The sequence below is a fragment of the Bombus impatiens genome, unplaced genomic scaffold (assembly GCF_000188095.3).
Source record: "Bombus impatiens unplaced genomic scaffold, BIMP_2.2 scf_0033, whole genome shotgun sequence".
NCBI lineage: Eukaryota > Metazoa > Arthropoda > Insecta > Hymenoptera > Apidae > Bombus > Bombus impatiens.
Window position 1 is genome coordinate 202,905 of NT_176452.1, and position 22,596 is coordinate 225,500.

The window sequence follows — 22,596 nt, forward strand, 5'->3', positions numbered from 1 at the left end:
CGATTTTTGTTCACTTCGCGTATTTTTTTATTTCTGTATGATTCTCGAGATCATAGAGATTACATTCAAAGTTCCTGTAATTTAGAATTTAATTGTTCGATTGTTTAATTGTTCGATTAATTAATTAGTAATTACACAAACAAATTAAAAGATTGATTTTGAGGAGTAGATATAGATGTTTATGTTCTGTGTTGCATATTCTGAGTACATTATTTTTGATCAAGATCATCAGTGATTATATCTCTATTTACAAATCTTTCGCTAACTACTATTGCACTTGTACTATAATTTATCAATAAAATCTAGAACACAAAATAATCGACAAAGATAATTTCTATACTAAAATAAACGAAGAAATGAAAAATTCGATTATACGTACATACGATAATTTAATCTTCAAGATATATAATATTTCCAAAAACCGATGTATTAGTTTTATAACGAATAAACAATTCCAATCGTTCGCTAGAAATTCCTTATTTTTGTAGAGTTCCCGAGCAATCTCTGTCTCGTTGCAAGAGAAAATAAACGAAGGAGTAATTGAGAGACACTATACTACTACAAAGAAAACACGATACGACACGAAACACGTTAGCAAAGCCGAGGTTACAATACACGCAGTGTGCGTATGTAAGAGATTGTGTAAACGTAGACACGTTCAGTCACAGTCACCGATTTCAGTCCGGTAGAAAAAATTGTTGATCAACGTTGCTCCTCACGATTCGTGATCGGTCTTCTGCGTTTAGTCTCTGCCGAACTCTCGTCTCGTGAACATCCACGTCCGATCAAGTTGAATCTTTGAATCTAAACTTCGAAGTAAGTTTGTTTTCAACAAGATATAACAAAGTGGATCAAGTTCGATCAGGTTTTGTACGATATTTTCAACGAGTCGAAAGCAACAATAAGTAGTGAATTTTTAATGAACGAAACGAATGAAATTATTGAGAAAAATATCATTTTAATTTAACAAACAATCGATCGATATCAAGCGTGACATTAATATAATTTTATCATAACTTTTTGTACCTTTTCTTATACGAACGTAAATTAAATTAACTAAACAAATTCTGACAGAGAATTGACAGAGGATTTATAACGTGATAAGAGAAGTGTTGAAAGCAAAACAGCATTAATAATTCATTACGACAAAGTAGAGTAATAACCGATGTTAATTAATTAAGAATATGTTCCTGTTTCTTACGTGATAAATAAAAATTCTCTTCGTTGAATAATGTAAACTCGATTCACTTTCATCTGGAATATTTTTATGAATTTCTTTAGTGTTTGTATATGTCTTTCTTGAGCATAGGATAATTATATACTTATGTTTTACAAGTGGCGGTTCATTTAGAGAGAATGCCGCTTTCTTCGATTTATGTAAGGTTGTTTACGCAAGGATGTTTAAGTAAGGTTCTTTTACACAATCAACTTATATGAAAATGTTCTATACTTTAAACGTTTTAGAGAAGCAGATATTCAACTTAGAAATGTTCGAGGTAACAGTTTCCTAGCTATTTTAAAATTAGTTAAAACATTTAAGTTAAGGTGTAATGTTTCGATAATGTACGCAACGTTTTAAACTTCTTATATTTTAAACGAATATTTAATTTAATTTTGGAGATGCGGATATGAGTAAGAAAAATATCAATTATTTTAGTTTCTTCAACGAAACATAGTATTTATTTATTTATGTATTTATTTCAACGCGTGAAATTCTATTAGGAATTTTGATACCTTTGAAACGAGCGAATGAAAGAAATCTGTCAAGTTAGAAAAAATCAATAAGATTAAATTTTATCAGGGTCTGAATGAATCATAATTATTTTAATCGCGATGGTATTAGCTTTGCTCATCCATCGACTGATAAACTTTCGTACGAAAGGGTGTAAAAACGCAAATGTGAAAATATTTTGAACAAACTGATAGATATTTGAATTTTTCTTCTTTGCTATTCCAAAGGAAGCCACAAAAAGAAAACGCATCGTTGAAAGATTTACGAAACCGAATCCTTAAGGATTTATAGAATCAGACTTATGAAAATCGATCTTAAAGCAATAGACAGTGAAATAAAAAATAAATAATCTTTCGAGAAGGAAATTGCTAAAGGAAACAACGTCAAAGAATCGAGTCAAGGTTTTCAGACCGATGACAGTACGAGTGAAAGTGCGACTTTCTTTTCAGCACTGAATGTTTCATGCAATGCATATCCGTTTCCTGTTTTGCTTGTATCCTTTTAACGAAAAAAATTTGCAAATTAAATTCTTTAGAGATTTTATGGACCTCTCAACTTTCATTGTGTTAATAAATGGGGATACTAAGAACGGCATTGTTTGATAAACTGAGTTCTCTGTCAGACTTCGTGCCAGACGACTAAACTCATAAATATCTTTCTACATTCATCCTCGATATTTTAAACTAATATACTTAAGAAGTCGATAAAATCGTGTTTGGGCTTTCAAATTTGCCTCGAGTTTCTATAAACATGAACGTACTTGTTTTTACAAATATAATCCTCCGAAATGCCATTCGAGAGATTCAGAAAGAAAGTGGTATAAAATATCCTTTAAAATCTTTAATTTAAGGAATTGCGAATACGGTTAGGCTTTAAGAGAGGAATCTTCATATTTAATAAACACTAGAACATATTACCACGCGTATTCGTTAAAGTTGAGAGACAGTTAAATTTTCTAGTCTCTCCTCAATCTCTAATATCCTCGATCGTTTTCCTAACGTGATTCGTTTGATAATGATCTAACCATTCGAATCAGGTATTAACGTTTCTGCCAGTTTTCTTTCTGTCCATTTTTAGAAGAATTTGCTTACCATAAATGACCGTCCGTTTCACTGACCCAATTACGTGCAAATGTACGAAATAAATCATTTCGAAATATATTTTGGTGAAAGTCTAAACCTTCCGTTTTAAAATTCATATTACTATGTACATACGTAACTGTTAAAAGCAATTGAAAACTATTACACGATGACTTAATCATCAACTTTTGAAGTAACGAAACATCGTCAAAACATCGTTGTTTATCTAAACATACAATTCAAATGCTAATAATATGCACCACAGACACGCAAATCTATTCAGGAAACAGCATAAACGCGTAGATATAAGTAAGAGCCTTCGCATTTGCTATTCGATTTGCACGAATGGGATGCGTCAGAGTAACGAGCAATTGTTTACCATCTGTATTCTAGAAGCTTATCAGGTGACAGAGAATGTATCGTGCAAATGTCTGCTCTTTTTTTATTCGAACGTATTATAGCTTGCTATGTGATTCATGAGGTGAATGAGCAATTGATTTCGAACCTCGTGAATAATCATTTTGCTATTAGAGATATGAAACGATCGACGAAATTTAGTACCTAGCATAGCTGAGAACTTATACAAATTATTAAATGTTTTTTTATTCGCTTAAATATTATGATTATCAGATGTATACATATCCGCGTTACTTATCAGAAGATTGATTTTATTACGAGGAATATCGCGTTACATCGCGTTTTTTTTTTGTTTGTTTCGTTTGATCTGAAACTGATTTCGATAATTCGAGAATAGTTGCAGACGACGATCGATCGAGGGGAAAAGAGACGATTCACTGATTTCTCGATTAAAAATATTCGAAATAATAATAATCTGTGAACATTAGTAGTAAGTGTGTAAACCATCGATATATTATGGTTAATTTATTATAACTTTGGCTTCTCATAATTTTACCATAGAAGTACAATAATTACTATCATAGCTAGCTTATAATTTCGCACGTATTATGTACATTTTATTCAAGAAAGAAGCAAACTGTTGAAACTTTCGTATAGTCGTATACTATCCATTTCAAAGTTACTTTGAAATTAAAAACAAAGGTTATATAAGTATCATCTTATAACTAAAGAAACCGCACAAGATTATTTACTTAAATTTTGAAATAATGCTGCTCTTTTACAGATAAGTCAGAATGGCGATCAATAAGATGACTATCATCAAACTGTTACAGTTGGTAAGTATAGTGATAATTACCAAACACAAAAATCATATTATCTAATTACTAAAATTAAGATTATCGTAACTCCACAAATATCCAAATATCAACGAGAAAAATAAAAAAAAACCTATGATCAGTAAACTTGGAAGCCTAACAAAATTCCATCTAGCACTATATCGTCTAAAACTAAAATTTTCAGTATTTACATGGGTATCTGCCACATCGTAAAAGAACTATTCTTATCTTCATTGTATTATTCTCTTTGACTCGTTTACATCTATGGTGAGGTTATTTTTATTGTAAATTTTTTTAGTTGCATCCGGAGATAACTTCTCATAAATTATTGGTTTCCACTTCGTGCTTTTTTAGGTCTCTCAAAAATCAACAATAAACGTTCAAATCTCGTAGAGATTTCTAGATACTAGTTTCTTTGATATAGCAGAGCGGGTTTAGCAGAATGGAGAATGACATAATAGCTTGTGATTAGATAGATACTGTATGCGAAATTCTCTTCATGTTTTATGGTCGTGCCTTGAGCCGGAAGTCAATCACTATTGAAGTATCCGTTACAATTCCTCAGATACGCATGCTATCCTATGTATTGCGTAAATTTTCCTAGTGGTTTTCATAATCAAGCTTTCTTTATCTCGCTTAAATTCTCTCTATAATGTTGATCATCTTTTCTTATATATGTATATGTATATCTTGTTTTTATTTTTGATATTTCCACTACATTTAGCAGGTCCGTTTAATGAGAATCGAAAGAATCACGTTGGTTTAATCTGTGTTTTTTCAGAAAATTTGCATCATTAAGGATTTAATGATTTAGTTACAGATTCTGAAATTAAAATTGATTGAGAGGATACGAAAATGAACGAAAAAGTATATTAAAATGATTTAAGAAATTCAAGCAAATATTGACAGTGCGTTTTCTTAAAAATATTGCTACCTTATTGAAAGAAACATAAAGATATCGTAGTGGAAAATAACAAATTTGTAATTCTGCTATTTGATCATCTTAAATATGCTAACAAACCGTATTTCCTCTTTCACGATAGAGAGCTACAAGATTATTACACGTTTTATCTCTTCAAACCAATTACTCTCCCAATACTATAAATATTCTCCCAATACATGACCAAACCAATTACATCGGATAAACATCTATGACGTATTCGCAAATACCGAATTCAGATTTTTCAGGAACAAAGATCAGTGCTATTATCATATCAACAACAAAAAAGAAAACAAATAATTGTCAGGAATTCGTGTCACATCTAATACCAAAAATTGAATGTATGACGTAATGTTATTTAATTAATTAACAATACAACACGATGAAGTGAACAGAACTCATAATACGCCATGAATGTAACATTAAGAATGACGGCAGAATGCTTCCAAGTTCGTACATGGGTCGCCATCGATTGGATTTCTGCTGAAAATTTACATCTCTGTAATAGAATCGACTTCTATTTCAAACGAAATAGAATACGGTCGTTGAATCCTAATGAGTTACTACTTATGGTGGTATCGATGGAGTCGATGCACTTTGTCAGTTTGGCCCACTTTCCCACTTATCATTATACATATATGCGTATGTCTCCTTTCAAAACTTATACCCTTGAAATAGAATCGTCTCTCCTAAGCGGAACCCGATCGTTGAATCCTAATGGGTTATTTATGGAATTGGATGCAACTTGTTTCGTTGGCCCACTTTCGTATACTTATCACTACTCCCCCTTTTAACAGAACTGCTTATAGCCCGCGCCTTTTATATTCTGTCTCTGTTCTCTATCATTGTTTACGAATATCACAGCTTGAATACGAATTCGGAAACTCTGATCCTATAACGCTTTAGTCTCTGCGCTATATCTTTTTTTTATCTTTTATTGTTACTTTTATATTTCAAATATTTCAAGAATTCAAGAATTATTAAAGTTCTAGATTCTAGGGATATTTCATTTCATATCTTAATAACAACGACACTTTAAAGTATGTACCTACCATCAGAATTTAAAGAAGTAAACGATTTTTCATTGGCATTCTCAACAGATATAGTCTTGCCTCAAATTAGGTACGATTAATTATGATCGAGATGCTAGGTTGAGTAGTACTCGAATTAATATTTGATTATTCGCGATAGTGACTCATACAACAGTTTAGAGATATTTAATTGAGCACCTAGTACTTGAGATAATTTTTGATTATATTTACTATATAGTTTCTTTGTGTACATTATTCCTTTGTTTTATTTTTAACTGTCTAAATATATATTTAACGCTTTTATAAATCGTATGTGTTCTTTTATATCATTTTCAGATAACGGTATGCATCCTCATAGCGTTGCATTATCACTCTTTCAGTGATGGTAGCCAAAACAGTGCGATGATTACGATGGGCGCTTTTGGTGGATATTTAATTATCCTGGCTGGAGTATTCTTTGGGATTCTTGCGGGATATGGCATGGATCGACGTCTAGTAAGTAACGTTTAATAAGCCTTATACTAATTCTCCGTATTGACAAGAATTTCCAAGACAAAATACTGTATGGTATATGTGTAAATTGTATCCTATATTTTCTTTAAACCGTGCTTCAAATTTTTATTAATGTATTCATTTTGACTTTCTCTACGTTTTTCATCGAAATCATAAAATATCAGCGCAACATAGTTGATATACCGTTAAGTTTTCTATAACTCTTCCATTATCAATTTTATTAATATGTTACAAGCATGAACAGTGGACTAATCTGTTCGCCCGCAAACAATGAATTAGTTCCTCATTCGAATTTTTATTTAATCCCTTCGCATCAGATCTGTATCTCTTTTTGACGACGTATCTTTCGATGTAATATCGTTCATGTGAGTCTTGATCGAGATGTCTTCTTTTCATTAAAACGTTAGATATTTTGACCATCTACTCGCAAAATAATCAATTTATAAAACACTATGTTTGTGAACGTGAAAGAGGTTAGCCATGTTAAATGTACGAAATGTTTTATAAGCAAATAATTTTATATTTCCAAATTATATAAAATAATTCAAAGCATGGTATTATATACAATACTATGTTAGAATGCCTGATATGCGACATTCAGTTGTAAACATTGAAAAATGGAGATACAAGATAGTTCCTATGAAGCATCACGTGAACGATATTGCGTCGGAGATGTATTTCATACAAAAACATCGTATGAACGACATTGCGTTGCAAAATATCTTGTCCAAAGCGTTATCCAAATATTTTGTCTTTCGAGGGGTTAAGAGATGACTCAGTTAACAGATTAATAGATAAAACGATGTCAATGGTAGAAAGCAACCAGTATTTTATGTAAATTATAGAAAGATATATAACTTACAAGAGTCTTAACTTGCAGGACATGTTTTACTCGTCGACCGGTTGTGCCCTGTTCATCATCGCCGGTGCTTTGATCCTTGACCACTTCACAAATTCGGTTTATCGTGGTTCTTACCGCGATACTGGACTCGCTAAAGGCTGCATCAGCATCGCCGAGGGAGTTTTATTTTTGGTGGATGCGATACTCGTGTTTCGAGGAGAAGCCTAAAGTACAGAATAAATTCTTAAATAATGTCAGGGGCCGTCTAATCATCGATTCGTTCTTGAAAATACAATCATATGATGATGAGAAATCATCACGAAAATGTATTGAATAAACTGCTGTCAAATATCGAAGGAATCGAATTGATTATGACGGAAAAATCTTTACTTTTGAAAACTTGAAGAAGAAACAGATGAAAAGAAGTGAAAGATTGATTCGTAAGAGGAATTTTGTGGATATAAAGGGAGTAGAAATAAAAATAACATTTTGAATAAGGATTTTTTAGCTTCTTTTATCGCTGAAGTAAAAATATGTTTTTAAAAAGAAACAATTCTTATATCATAATAATTGAGTAATTTTTTATAGTAAATTCATGCTAGATGAGAAACTATGAGTTGTGTTATTATATGTACAATATGTATATGAGTCTAAATATGTATTTGAATGCATAAAACCAAAAACTTTTAGTAAAGATTTATGTAAGTACCGGATTACAAAATTTGAAGAAACAAAGTGCTTCTTATCACCTTATAATTTTCAATTCTAATTGTATTATATTTAAATCAGTTTTTGATCTCCAAAGGACGATTGTTAAAATACTTTCCAATTATTTTTCATTGAATTTTCTTCAAATTTTGTAACACATTAATTATTATACCTCATCGTATTAACAATAGCTTTGTAAACATTTTCGTTTTTATATCGTATTTATAAAATTTTCGTTTGCAAAACGTTCGAATGTTTTCATGATTCATATTTGTTCAGGAAAAAATTCCTTCTCTTGATATTTATTATGGCTTCGAACTGCCCCAACCAATTTGTATCACACGAGAAAGTATGAATAATATTTGGTTGACGAAAGAGTTCGTGCGGTTTTCGACATGTAAATAAAAAAACAAGAACTGCGTGAACTTATTGACCGACTTTAATATTTATTCATTTGTGTCTTTTTCAAACTCAAATTTAATATGTTGAAAGTAGCAAAATATTTTTCTCGAGTAAATTCCTTTCTAACGTAAGGCCAGTGAAAGCGCTGTAATCGTGATCGTTACACATAAATTAAGCCACAATCACGGCGCCATATTTACTGTAAGTTGACTAAACATATTGAAATAATACTCTTTCTTTTCTACCACCTTATATCATAATTAATTATTCACGTATTTATTATTTTCGAATGCTTACTGACTCTTATTTCATTTTATTAATTTATAAGTTCTTTATGTCGTCAGAACATGTAAATCTTCAATAAACATAATCTACATTTAAAATAGTGATGATTACTTTAGGAGCAAAAGAAATGGTTCTCTTCAATTCTGTTCAAAACATTTATCGTTTTATGTTGTGTAAAATTCTTTTGGAATAAATATAGTTTTTTGTTTGCTAATATTATATAACGTACGTTAAGATACTTTATAAATAGCATTAAGACCATTATTTGAAAAATTGAAAGTTCAATTAGAACGTATATTGTGCGTAAAATAATCTTATATAATAAAATCTTGACACGTTGTTTAAATATATTTACAAGCACAAAGTTTTATATATAAATACGTTTAAGGAATAAGGCATGTACGATTTACGTTCAAATAATTTGTAATAAAGAGAAATACTTACGTTAAATTAAAACTTAATATCATTTTAACGTAATCGTCCGGTAGGTCATAGTTTGGCTTCGATATATTTCGAGAGGCACGAGTCGACAGGCGTTTTGAGTCGATATGAGTCGGTAAGGTCGATCAGCTGCAATAGTCGATCGTGCATAGTTGCGTGTGTGCAGATTGTACCGCCGCTTCGAGCAGCAGTTTTATTTACTAATTAGAGTGCCGATGTGCGATAGGAAGCGTTAAATGTGCGTGGAAAATGTCGAATCCGGGCGGTAGCAGGAGGAACGGGGCCATGAAGATTCGTTTGACGAGTGAGTTTATTAAGAAATCATGATGAATCTAACGAGACAGGAGCGTGAAAGTCGACCGATAGCCAACACGCGTTGTGATCCTTCCTGTGTCTTGATTTGTTATGTATCCGTTGATATAGCCCTGTCATAATTTTTACGATAGCCCATCTTTCAACAACGGCAGAACAATCATTATGGATATTGTATATCATTAGATTAGTACGAGGAAAAGAATACGCAGAAAGATCTGACTAGGGTTTTCGTCCTTTGGTTATGGCAACTCCCTATCGGAGGTCAAGACCCCACCGTGAGCACTCCGGGAGACCGTAGACTGAAGACGTTAATTTTGGTGGACTTATTACACCCGCATCAGCTCTCCTTCGATATATGACATGTCTCATAGAGCTTGAAACGTTACGATCATTTTTTACTTTGAAATCGCTCCTTGTTGATTGATTCAATGGGGATTATTGCCGAGCTCATAATCGAATGTGAATAGGCCTAATTAACAAATGTCAGACGCTTACTACCGATACACCAGTTTAATATCCGTTAAACGAATGTCCGATTTATCCGTCTGATAATATTTTGTTATTTTAAAGACAACTGTAAATTTGTCAATTCATGGCTAATTTTTTTTTACGAGATTTATAATAAAAAATTATCCTTTGATCCTTTAAATTGTCAAGCTTTTCTTGAATTAATGAAATTGCATATTATTATTTCATATCATTGTGCACTAGAAAGTATTGAATGATAAAACTAATGGGTCAATGCCAAAGATATTAAAGAGGATTGATATTTATGTATATTATGATGCTATCTTTCGTACACTGCTAAGTAAATGTGTTTAGAAATTAATAGTATATTTATGTTGCTTTTCTCTTGATTGTATTATTCTACGAATCAATATTATCTACGCTACAGAAATTTTACTCATTTATTAGAAATTATATTTATTTAAAATGAATTTATGTATTTATTGTGTCAATTTTACAGTTTTATGTGCCCGTAATCTTGCCAGGAAAGATCTGTTTCGTGAGTATCTTTTAGGTTAAAATGGATAAAAATCATAAAGAATATCTTGTGTAAAGAAACATTTCTTTCAGGCCTACCAGACCCTTTCGCTAAAATAACTGTTGATGGTTCAGGTCAATGTCATAGTACACATACGTGCAAGGCAACTCTAGATCCCATGTGGAATCAACATTATGACTTGTAATTATTTCCCCATTATAATAAAGGCATAATTTTCTACACGAAAAGTACATAAATTCTTAATTCTACAGGTACATTGGGAAAGATGATGGTATTACGATATCAGTTTGGAATCATAAAAAGATCCATAAAAAAAAAGGTGGAGGATTTTTGGGATGTGTAAGAATATTATCCAACACGATTCAAAGACTCAAAGATACAGGATGTAATTATTATTTTCTATAATAATAGTAATATTTTTTTATTTTAGCTCCATAGCCAAAAAAGGACTTAGTTTATAATCTGTACTCAAATACTGACAATCATTCATTCACTTCATTCTGTTAATTTCTATAATATTATACAATTATTAGTATTAGAATTTTGCAGTGTTTAATTACTAAATTTAATTCTTTTATAGATCAGCGATTAGATCTTTGCAAAGCACACTCAGATGACACAGATGTTGTTAAAGGAGAAGTTGTAGTATCTCTTTTATCACGAGATGGTCATAATGGTGCTGTGAGTAATACAGTGGGTCATAATGCTGTTGTTGATGTTCTTGGAGATCTGAGCTGTCCAAATGATTTGCCAGATGGATGGGAAGAAAGAAGGACTCGAAGTGGACGACTATATTATGTTAACCACTATACCAGAACTACACAGTGGATTCGTCCAAACGCACGGTTGGTTTTGTTTTTCTAAAGATATATTTTTCTTTTTTATTAGATTCATTTATATTAATGATTATAATAGACCCACCAATGGTATAATACCAACTACACCAGAACCACCACCATTACCTTCTTCTGAACCTACATCTCCCAGTGGCAGTGGAAGTCCTCCTAATATAAGAACTGAAAGTCCTACTAGATGTACACCTGAATGGAATGGGGATGGAACACCTAGTAGAACTCCTAGCAGAGATAGTTCTACCCCAAATACACCAAGAAATACTCCCACTCAGCAGCAGAATAGAAATCAACAAAATCAACATAACATAAGAAACGTAACACCCGCATCATCAAGGGAACGACGGCCAGTACGAGCAAGCGACGAACAAAATGGCAATCAGAATGGTAATACTAGGCCTGAACGTGGTATTAACAATGCTCAACCACGAAGGCCTAATCGAAGTAATAGAAATAGAAATAGCGCACTGGTTTATAACGAAAGGAGGTACGATCCTCCGCAACCACCAGACTTACCCAGAGGTTATGGTAAATATCAAAATTGATGATTATAACAGTATATATACATGTACATATACAGTATATATACAAAATAAAAAAATCTTGAAATAAATTTTATAGAAATGAGAAAAACGCAACAAGGTCAAGTGTATTTTTATCATGTACCAACTGGTTCATCCACTTGGCACGATCCTAGAATACCTCGCGATTTACCAGCTAATGAATTAGCAAGTGAACTTGGACCATTACCGAGTGGATGGGAAATGCGACAAACTCAAAGTGGCCGTGTTTATTTTGTGGATCACAATAACAGAACTACACAATTTACTGATCCTAGGTTATCCAGTCAAATCATAAGCAATCTGTTAAAGTAAGTTAGTTGTAAATGAAAATATTTTTATTTACGATAATTTATGTATAATTTAACTTGTAAAATGTTTTGCTCATAGTAGGCGACAAAATAGTACAACTAATCAAACTACGAGTAGTTCAAATAATACAACTACAGTTGCAAATGAATCTACAGAAATAGAGACACCTGCATCACCAAGTATTCAATGCAACATGGTTCAGAGGCCAAGAACAGAGAACGGAAGCAATAATAATTCTTCCTCATGTAAGTTTAACACATTTTAATGATATTAGGCTTATTAAATGTGTAATACAAATATGTAATATACATAACAAAGTTAAATATGTAATATGAGCACAAAATATGTTTTTGAATATATTATAAAAATTAAATATTTGAGTATATTATAAAATTATAAAATTCAAATGTTATTAATATCGCTTAAATAGTAGAAAAGTTAATCTATCTATTTAATGCTATCTAGAAAGAAAACAAAAACATATTTGTGCATTATAGAATTTTATCTTATCTCTATACGGATATCTGTTTGGTGGTTAGTTCCTATTGTTAATCAGTTTTACTCCAGCAGAATGCCTTTCCATTTTTGGGGAATTTTATTTGTTAGAGCGCATTATTGTAATAGCTGCTAAGTGAAAACAATTTTTGTTTATTGTTTTTGCATATTTATTTATTATATTTATTTTTTAGTGGAAAATACGTCAGCTCAAAATGCTCAAACTGTATCAGAATTGCCAAAGGAACTAATGGACAATGAATTACTGCCGAAGTATAAACGTGATTTAGTGGCAAAATTGAAATGTCTGAGAGCAGAATTAAATGCCCTTCAACCTCAAAGTGGACATTGTAGGCTTGAGGTATCAAGAAATGAAATATTTGAAGTGAGTACAGTTTTACATTCATATTTACGCAGCTTAAAAGAACGGTTTAATAATATATAAATCTATTTTACAGGAATCATACAGATTAATAATGAAAATGCGACCAAAAGACATGCGTAAAAGACTTATGGTTAAATTTCGCGGCGAGGAAGGTCTTGATTATGGTGGAGTAGCACGAGAGTGGTTATATTTATTGTCGCATGAGATGTTGAATCCACAATATGGGCTTTTCCAATATTCAAGAGACGACAATTATACACTTCAAATTAATCCCGATTCGGGAATAAATCCAGAACATTTATCGTACTTCCACTTTGCCGGAAGGATAATAGGAATTGCCGTTTTTCATGGTCATCATATAGATGGAGGTTTTACAACTCCATTCTATAAAATGCTGCTTAATAAAGCAATTACTCTTACTGATATAGAAGGAGTTGATCCAGAATTACATAGAAGTCTTACATGGATGTTGTAAGTAAGAAAAATAATAATCGTGTACAATTTTCAGATAATATTGTAAAAATATCATTTTGTTTATAGGGAAAATAGTATAGATGGAGTGTTGGATGCTACGTTTTCAGTGGAACATAGTAGTTTTGGAGTGTTGAAAAATCATGAACTTAAACCAGGTGGAAAAGACATTCCTGTAACTGAAGAAAATAAAAAGGAATATGTACGTTTATATGTAAACTATCGCTTTATGCGAGGTATTGAACAACAGTTTCTGGCATTACAAAAAGGATTCCACGAACTAATTCCACCTCAACTATTAAGACCTTTTGATGAAAGGGAATTAGAATTGGTTATTGGTGGTTTAGGGACGATTGATATTAATGATTGGAAAATGCACACACGATTAAAACATTGTACACCTGATACGCCAGTAGTAAAGTGGTTTTGGCAAATAGTAGAATCTTATGGAGAAGAAATGAGAGCTCGATTACTTCAATTCGTTACTGGAAGTTCTCGAGTTCCCTTGCAAGGATTTAAAGCTTTACAAGGTAAATACTCGTGAATTAAATTAGTAGTTTTTAATCATTTTGCTTCATAAAGATACATTGTTATTTTCCACACATGTTTATAGGATCAACAGGAGCCGCAGGTCCACGATTATTTACAATACATGCCGTTGATGCGCCAAGTGAAAATTTACCAAAAGCACATACCTGTTTCAATAGAATAGATATTCCAGAAAGTTATCCCAGTTATCAGAAAATGCTTGACAAACTTACACAAGCAGTTGAGGAAACTTGTGGTTTCGCTGTTGAATAATAGGTAAAAAGGCATAACTTCAATTTATTAATATAATGTATTTGTTTTATATAATTACTGAGATTGCACACATTCGTAGTAGGAAATATTTATCGACAGATTTTACTGTCGCTAAACTAAAAATAAATTTTGAAGTACCAAGAGATGTTATCTCACGAGAGTACGGGAAGAGCTAGTATTATAAAATGAAAATGTTAATACGTAAAACGTCGGAAATAATTCTGACTATGTTTTGTACAAATGATTGAATGGCCTTGATGGTTGTAATGACTTCTAAGTGATTGTCGATTGGTACATTATGTATGTGAACACTCTTGTGATTTACACACTTCGTCCATGAACGTTTTAATGAATGGTTCCTCAGAAGTTCTGGTTATATTGGTCTTTAACTATTTATTATTCAGTGACTGATAGAGATGTGCAAAAAGTTATAATTTCATTGAGGTAAATATGTTGATTGGCCTAAATGTTTATTTTATTTATATTAATCGTGTTTTCCGTCATAACTTTAGGCTCAGTAATTTACTTATAAGATCACCATCAAAGAATTAACTTCATTGTTTTCGAGGTATGGTAAAAAAATATAAAAATCATGCATGCACAAATATGTATAGAAAATGAATTCTTTCACATAATGGAAAACATTGTTCAATTACAGACATGCTCATGTTAGTATTTTATATTAAGCGAAAATAGTAAAAAATGAAGAGAACAAAAGTATATTAATCATTTAAGAATCTCATAACAAAAACTCGTAATATGCATTACTTGCAATGAATTTTAAATCAGCCATACAATGTATTTCATTCTCGAAAGCTTTCAATTTCTTTTTTATTAAATGTAATTACAATATGCACAGTCAATTAATAATTCCATATTAACAATCTTTCAAATAATAGAGTTTAGTAACAAAATAAGAATATATACTCAAATTCATTATTATAGTCAAATAACAATTAAAAAGCAGTGCTGGGAATTTAGTACATATAATGTATTATTTCAAGTCGGTCATCGTGATTAAGGGGAAAATACGAAATCTGTATATCATGACCTTTGATGCAAGTGTTGAGTTCTTAATTTCGTCGTAAATTGAAATTAACGAATACAAAATACATTTATCAGTTGTAAGAAAAAGTGGTATACATGTCCTCAGTATTAAAAATTATTTTTATTGGTATATGAACACTTGCTTCGAGGAACTTTGTAACGCAATCGGCAAATTTTGTTATTGTAGCACAGCATGAGTTGTGCGACGATCATTGTTGCTTGTTTAAGAGCCAATAGCACCGAGTGCGTTAACAAAATGTAAATAGTACAGTGTTTAATATAAAATTAACACGACGGTATAACGTGCCAGTCAGTTAGTTGGCTTCTGCACGATAAAAACGCGTCGGTTTTAGTATATTAGTATAGGCTAAATCGTGAATTGTGTACATTAGCTTTAATTTAAAACAATTGAACACATATTTAAAGAAAGAGTTTATTCGACGAGTTTATGTAAAGTTAGAATGGTTTTACTCGAATCGACTCTTTTTGTTGTAGAAGTTCATGAAATAATCTATACTTTGCTACTAGCTTACAGTAAAGCATAGAGACACTTATTTATCGCACGAATTCTTTATTTAGTCTCTAGCATTTACTTTTATTGTAAAAAATATCTAGTGGCTGATAGCACCAATCATCATTTCGTATTATTATTGCATTATTGTATTTTATTCTGCACGTAACTGTGATCAAACATATCGTAAAAAGAGAAGAAGCAGTGGGAGGCACCTTTGTAGATTTGTCTTGAATATTATACTCGTTTACTCGTATTTTTTTTTTAACCATAAAAGTTTATACGTATATTTGTTTTAATAATTATTTCGTTAACAAAAAGTTATTGTATTTTATACTTAAATACGCAAAAGTATCACCCGTTTTCGGTCTTGAAATACGGTCTGATTACTTTGCTTTTATACCTCTGACATTTTACTATTAATTTTATTAATTACTAATAAAATTAATAATAAAATGAAGGTATATATTATTCTTTGCACGTAAAACGGTATAATATTAACGAAGCAATCATTTGATTTTAAAATGAGAAAATGTGTAACAATGACAATCATTGTACATTTGATAAATGTTGTAAAACAGTATTAACTTGAAATCGATCGAATAATATTGCTGATTTACAAATGTTCAATCAAGCAACATTATTTACATTTTTCTCATTTTACGATATTAATCTTTTAAGACTTATATAATTCAAATTTTTAATAAGAGTTAAATCTATTTGTTAAGGCAACGAACTGCATATACTATTTTTTAAATGGAATATTTAACAAGTACAATGAGGGTCTCCCACAAATCTGTTATATTTTAAACTTTTTTCAACTTCTGTCACGTATAAGGGAATAAAGGCCTTATTAGTGCCTTGGAGTTGATATCAATGTGAAAAATAACAAATTTTATGCTCATCATATTTTGGAATAAAAAATAATACTACAAGCAAGTTTTAGAAGGAAAAAAATAATTAATTTCAAAAGCATCTAAAATTTATCACAATGCAAATCTTATGAGTATATGTATAGACTATTAGAGAATAAATGACTCTATAATTGAGGAATGAATAGAAATTGATACTAAGGTCACCACTTGGGCAAGCATTGCCAAAGAAAATTTAAATTATTCAGTTTTTTAAGTTATCAAATATTATAAATCTTTTTTAATTCATTATCTCTTGCTGTTAGATAAAAAAGAAAGCATATATAAACATATATATATATATATATTGAAAGAAATGACACATAAATATTTTATAAATAAATGATCTACAAATCAATAATGCAATAAATACTATCTTGAAAAAGCTTCGGCACTTCTAAGCATGTTACATGCATGGATAATCAAAGAGAATTAAATCTATTAAATATGAATGAGAAGAATCATTCACACTTTCAAACACATATCACTATGTGCAATTAAATTTTTGGTTACTTTTTCATATAATTTTTTGTTACAAAATGATGCAAATGCTTTCAAAGCTTTTCGACAGCCTAATTATGCAAAGCTTCAGCAGGAGACAATATTGAACATTGCATTAAAAAACGGAAGGTACAAAATTAGAAAATGATTTAATACATATCATGTAAAGTAACTGTCACTACGATGTGAAGTTTCAAATACGAACGTAATTTTAATTAAATTCAATAATTATTAGTGCATTACGGGTATAAATGCTCTCTTGAATTGTATAAATGTTTAAAGTCTTTAATAAAGGTATATGGTGACCGGATTTCGAATTCCATGTTAAGTATATCGTATACTGTGCTCGGCAATAATAGAATTTTATTCTACCAAATAGCAGGATATTTTGCTAACATTTATCGGTATCCGTAAAAGAACAAACTTTCAAGATTGAAGAAAGAAATTTTATTTTGTCGAGAGATGGAAAAGGAAAATATTGAGATGGAAAGGAATCGTTTATTCACAACCGTGTGTTCATATACGCCGGTATTTAAAAATTCTGTACTAAGCTATGCGCGAAATTTTTAAGAAATTGCGAATACGTTACTATACTGCAATTATTGTATTATTATTATTGCTATTATAACCGTTGTTATTATCATTATTGCGCAGAACCTTCGGAACACAATTGTATATACATCTTTTCCTTTTGTATTTTGGATGAAATGTATATTTTAATAAAATATCCAAAGTATGAACTTTTTAAATTTTGTCTTTATATTGCTGTAAATAAAAATGAATCTTCCTAATTCTTTCTTTTAATAATATGTATATTAATAATATTTTCTTTAAGTTAGAATTTATGAAATTGCTATGTTTAATTAATGGAAAGGATGAAAATCTGAAGAATTGAATTAAATAGTTGTATAAGGGAAAATTATTTAAAAGATTCAAAAGATCAAATATTTAAAGAGAGTAATTTTTAATTTATTATTACAGAATTTCTGATGTTTTTTAAATTATGTTCGTATAAAATAGGAATCTAATGTCCGTCAACTATTATATAAATGTTCATTATAATTTTTGAAAGGATTGATATTTAAATGTTAAATAAAAATAACATAAACATGAAGTAATTAGATAATGCATTATATATATTTCTTAAGATATTAAAAAATCACGTTTTATTCACAGGTTTATAGAAGTCTATGGTTTTGCTCTTTCTTCTTTGTTTTAATAGTGAAATAATTACGTGATCTAGTGATTCACTGTTTCACCGTTTGGATGTAAATGTCGAATTTTCGATTCCGTATTTGGTTTTCTCCACGCATAATTTTGACCATCTGAGCCAAAAATGTTTGACTCATCCGAAAAGATGACTTTATCCCAAAAAGAATTATCTTTATTAATATAGGTTTTTGCAAAAGTCAATCATTTTTTATGATTTATAGCATTAATATATGTATGGCTCCTTTCGCGGTACTCTGCCATAAAGATCATTGTTTCGTAAGATTCGTCGACATAATTCCGGGAGAACTTCTTTATGAAACATATCAGTTACCATACTTGCGAGTTAAGGAGCGGATATAGTAGGATTTTTTTTAATTCACGAATGATAACTTTCTCTTCTCTTCCAGTCAATTTCTTTGATCGACCTGATCGAGTTTTGTTTGCAAGTGTTCCCTCATAAAGGATTAAAAAATATAAAATACAAATCTTTTTACATTAACTGACGTTAGAATAAGGTAATAAAATCTTTCTTTTCTAATAAACTTCATTCCAACATTGCGTCTAACTTGCTGCTAGGTAATACTAAAAAAATGGTCGGAATACAAAAATTAATAGTAAAACATAAACAAATATTGTTTTGATATCTCTGCAGTAACGCCCTTAGTGGCGGATTGGAGAAACGCAGGTCGTCGTATAATCGTGACGTCCCCTACCACGGGATATAACCATTGACTAACCTCGTTCAAGCGATACGCCAGTAGTCAATCATCGTAGCCACAGTAATCAAATTTTGTTTACGTTCACTGCCTTGTCTTGTTAGATAGACTATAGACAAATTTTTTACAATTCAATTTTCGGACAGTATCCCCTAGCAAGTGTTGACGCTGAGATCTGCTTGTACGATTGTGGTATAAGCGTAGATCTTGATAGTTTATGAGATACTTGATATGTAGTAGAAAGATATTGTTCATATTTTAAGATAAAAGAATATAATTATAAAAATTTGTTTTATACAATGGCCATGTTCGAAGTTTTAAGGAAAGAATATAGTGTAAGAATTATAAAAATTGATAATACTTTCGAGGTTATATGATATATGATTTTAAATGATTTCCCGTTTTTCTAGGATTATTTGCAACAGTGTTTTAAGCTGTCAGATATACAAATATTTCAAAAGAAATGTGTCGAACGGTGTACAAATGACAGTGATAGAAAAGCTGCAATTGATCAAGCATTAAGAGATACTCTTCTTGTAATATTATCTGAAAATCTATCAAGTAATGTGCCTCTGCTTGAGACTTACATTACATTCTGCATTGAATTATGCAGAAAAGACTTAGCAACTGCAAGTATGCCAGTGATGCTACTTGGTGATATATTTGATTCCATGACACTCGACAGATGCGAACAGTTGTTTACTTTTGTTGAGAACAATGTGGTTGTGTGGAAGGAAGATTTATTCTTTAGTGCCTGTAAAAACAATTTGTTAAGGATGTGCAATGACTTACTTAGAAGGTTATCTAGATCACAACAAACTGTATTTTGTGGAAGAATTCTTTTATTTCTGGCTAAGTTTTTTCCTTTTTCTGAGAGGTCTGGTCTTAATATTGTTAGTGAATTTAATTTGGAGAATCATACAGAATTTGGCTCTGAAAAATCAGAGGGAGACGATTTGGAACACATAACTAAGGATGATGATAAATCAGAGACTAAAGTACCAATTGATTATAATTTATATAGAAAATTTTGGGCACTCCAAGATTTTTTCAGAAATCCCAATCAATTATACCTAAAAATGCACTGGAAGATATTTTCAACGGTAAGATTAAATTATTGTATTCTTATAACTTCTTGTATTTTCATACTCTTTTGCCATAAATATTTTATTCGTTTAGCATGCTTCAAGTGTACTGTCAGCATTTTCATCTTTTAAATTGGAAGAACAACGTAATTATCCTTCAACATGTGTTAAAGTTGAATCTTCCATGGAGGGATCTCATAAGGAAACCCCTTATTTCGCAAAATATTTAACAAATCAAAAATTGTTGGAGCTACAACTATCCGATTCAAATTTCAGACGATATGTATTGCTGCAATTTCTCATTCTTTTCCAATATCTTAATAGCACTGTTAAATTTAAAGCGTAAGTATCTATAATTTGTACATATCTTTATATACACTTGTATTTTATTACAATCGAATTCACAATTCCTCTTGTTAGAATTGCACATTTTTAATGAATTATTAGTAAAATGACTTTGAAAGCTATAAAACGATGTTTGTTTTCCAAAGCTTCCTTGCCAGTGGCTATGAGACAAGGTCTGCTTTCCTTAAATAGTGTTTCAGGTTATTTATATTTCAAAGTCTCAATAAATTTTGTATTTTTTAAGTGAAACACATGAACTAAAGCCTGACCAAGTAGAATGGGTAAAAGGAACTACAGAGCAAGTATATGCCTTACTGACAGAAACACCTCCCGATGGTCCAACATTTGCAGAAACTGTTAAAAATATATTGAAACGCGAAGAGCACTGGAATGCTTGGAAAAATGAAGGATGCCCACCATTTAAAAGACCAACTCCAGATTCTAGCGCCGACATAGAGGAATCAAAAAAACCAAAGAGACCAAGGCGTAGAATTGGAGATGTCATTAGAGACGCTCAAGCAGTAGGAAAGTACCATATGGGAAAGTAAGAAACCATAGAAAGAACTATTTATTTTTTTTCTCTATTAGAAAATACATTATATACAATTGAATTTAATTGCTTTGCAGCCCAGAACTCACGAAATTATGGAACTTATGCCCCAATAATCTTGAAGCATGTAAATCTAAAGAAAGAGACTTCCTTCCATCTTTAGAGACATATTTTGAAGAAGCTATTATGCAATTAGATCCTAATGCAATGGTAGAAGATGAATACAAGTAAATCTTTTATTTTATATATTTCTGTGTTGTTATTATATTATTTTTAATTATATTATTGTCGTTTATTTGTCACAGGAAAGTAAATGATGGGAATTTTGGTTGGCGAGCATTGAGATTACTAGCTAGACGTAGTCCTCATTTTTTTGTCCATGGGAATTATCCTATTAATAAATTACCTGAATATCTCGAAACAATGATTAAAAAAATCGCTAAAGATCGGCCAGTGAGTGTAACACCTTTGTTTCATTAATCTATGTTAGATCTTCAAAGTGAATTTACCATGTAGATTTAAAAGTGAATTGTTTCTGATTCTTGAAGCAGACACAGTCGGATATAAAATTAGAAACGGAGGAAACTCCACCGCCAGAAGCGAACGATCAAGAATTTAACGAAGACGTTCTCAAGCAAGAGAGTGAACAAGTTGAAGCCGAAAATACAGATACGAAAGGACGAAAATTGACGAAAGTGACACCTGACATGGTGGCGAAATTATCAGAAATTCTAAAAAACGATTGGAAAAAGTTGGCAACCAAGTTTGGTTACACGAGCGAAGAGGTAGAAACAAATTTTATAACGTAGAAGCTTAAAAAATCACAGCTCGCTAACTACAATCTATATCTTTTTCTAGATTACATTTTTTCAAGGGAAACCAACGCCGTACGAGCAATGTAAAAATATGTTGGAAATTTGGGCGGAAGAAGATGTAGATGCATCGATGGAAAATTTAGCATATATTTTAGAAGGTTTAAAATTCACGGAAGCGCTTGCTGTTTTAAAATCCTAATTACATCGTGAAAGAGATAATCTTAAAAAATGTATGATACTATATGAATTAAACTTTTACAATTTTTGTAACGATGTGTTTTCTATAAATCTTAATTTTAATCTCAATAGGAAAAAATGATATCTTATATCCCAACAACAATAGTCAGTATTAATTAAAAACAATTAAAACATTAATTAAAAAATACATAAATATTGTACTTACTTTTATGGTATCATTGTTTCAGCAACTATTAACAACATTTAGATAGACATTGTTTGACAAAATGGGATGAAGTAAATAGTCTTCAAAACAGCTTCATGTAGTGAAATAGTTATGTTTCTACATACACTAAAATTTAAAT

The 22,596-nt window shown here is 30.9% G+C and overlaps 3 protein-coding genes across 9 annotated transcripts; all 3 read left to right on the top strand.

Annotated features, from left to right (window-relative positions):
• The first annotated feature begins 655 nt into the window (after positions 1-655).
• On the top strand, positions 656-7,933 carry LOC100740689. The gene is made up of 4 exons (XM_003485010.4): positions 656-816; positions 3,953-4,004; positions 6,312-6,470; positions 7,369-7,933. Exons 2-4 carry the CDS (start codon positions 3,963-3,965, stop codon positions 7,555-7,557), a joined length of 390 nt encoding a protein of 129 aa, XP_003485058.1. The 5' UTR covers positions 656-816; positions 3,953-3,962; the 3' UTR covers positions 7,558-7,933.
• A 1,251-nt stretch (positions 7,934-9,184) lies between these two features.
• Positions 9,185-17,641, top strand: LOC100740810 (E3 ubiquitin-protein ligase SMURF1). 5 transcript variants are annotated; one of them, XR_001102374.3, is made up of 13 exons: positions 9,185-9,469; positions 10,448-10,486; positions 10,558-10,666; positions 10,738-10,871; positions 11,067-11,331; positions 11,402-11,865; positions 11,959-12,208; positions 12,288-12,454; positions 12,899-13,089; positions 13,163-13,560; positions 13,630-14,090; positions 14,174-14,805; positions 14,874-17,641. XR_001102374.3 is itself a non-coding variant. In XM_012387195.3 (13 exons), the coding sequence occupies exons 1-12, from the start codon at positions 9,415-9,417 to the stop codon at positions 14,359-14,361; spliced, it is 2,721 nt and encodes a 906-aa protein (XP_012242618.1). In that variant the 5' UTR covers positions 9,185-9,414; the 3' UTR covers positions 14,362-14,364; positions 14,441-17,641. The 5 variants fall into 5 exon arrangements, 4 of the variants coding, with proteins under 4 accessions (XP_012242618.1, XP_033177591.1, XP_003485059.1 ...); XM_012387195.3 differs by having other exon boundaries at positions 14,174-14,364; positions 14,441-17,641; XM_033321700.1 differs by having other exon boundaries at positions 14,174-14,364; positions 14,444-17,641.
• Positions 17,642-19,248: 1,607 nt separating this feature from the next.
• On the top strand, positions 19,249-22,327 carry LOC100740929 (THO complex subunit 1). 3 transcript variants are annotated; one of them, XM_024368785.2, is made up of 9 exons: positions 19,249-19,594; positions 19,670-20,362; positions 20,439-20,686; positions 20,836-20,862; positions 20,934-21,233; positions 21,317-21,466; positions 21,545-21,692; positions 21,788-22,024; positions 22,098-22,327. In XM_024368785.2, the coding sequence occupies exons 1-9, from the start codon at positions 19,559-19,561 to the stop codon at positions 22,251-22,253; spliced, it is 1,995 nt and encodes a 664-aa protein (XP_024224553.1). In that variant the 5' UTR covers positions 19,249-19,558; the 3' UTR covers positions 22,254-22,327. The 3 variants fall into 3 exon arrangements, with proteins under 3 accessions (XP_024224553.1, XP_012243474.1, XP_003485060.1); XM_012388051.3 differs by lacking the exon at positions 20,836-20,862 and having other exon boundaries at positions 19,250-19,594; positions 21,791-22,024; XM_003485012.4 differs by lacking the exon at positions 20,836-20,862 and having other exon boundaries at positions 19,251-19,594.
• The last annotated feature ends 269 nt before the right edge of the window (positions 22,328-22,596 follow it).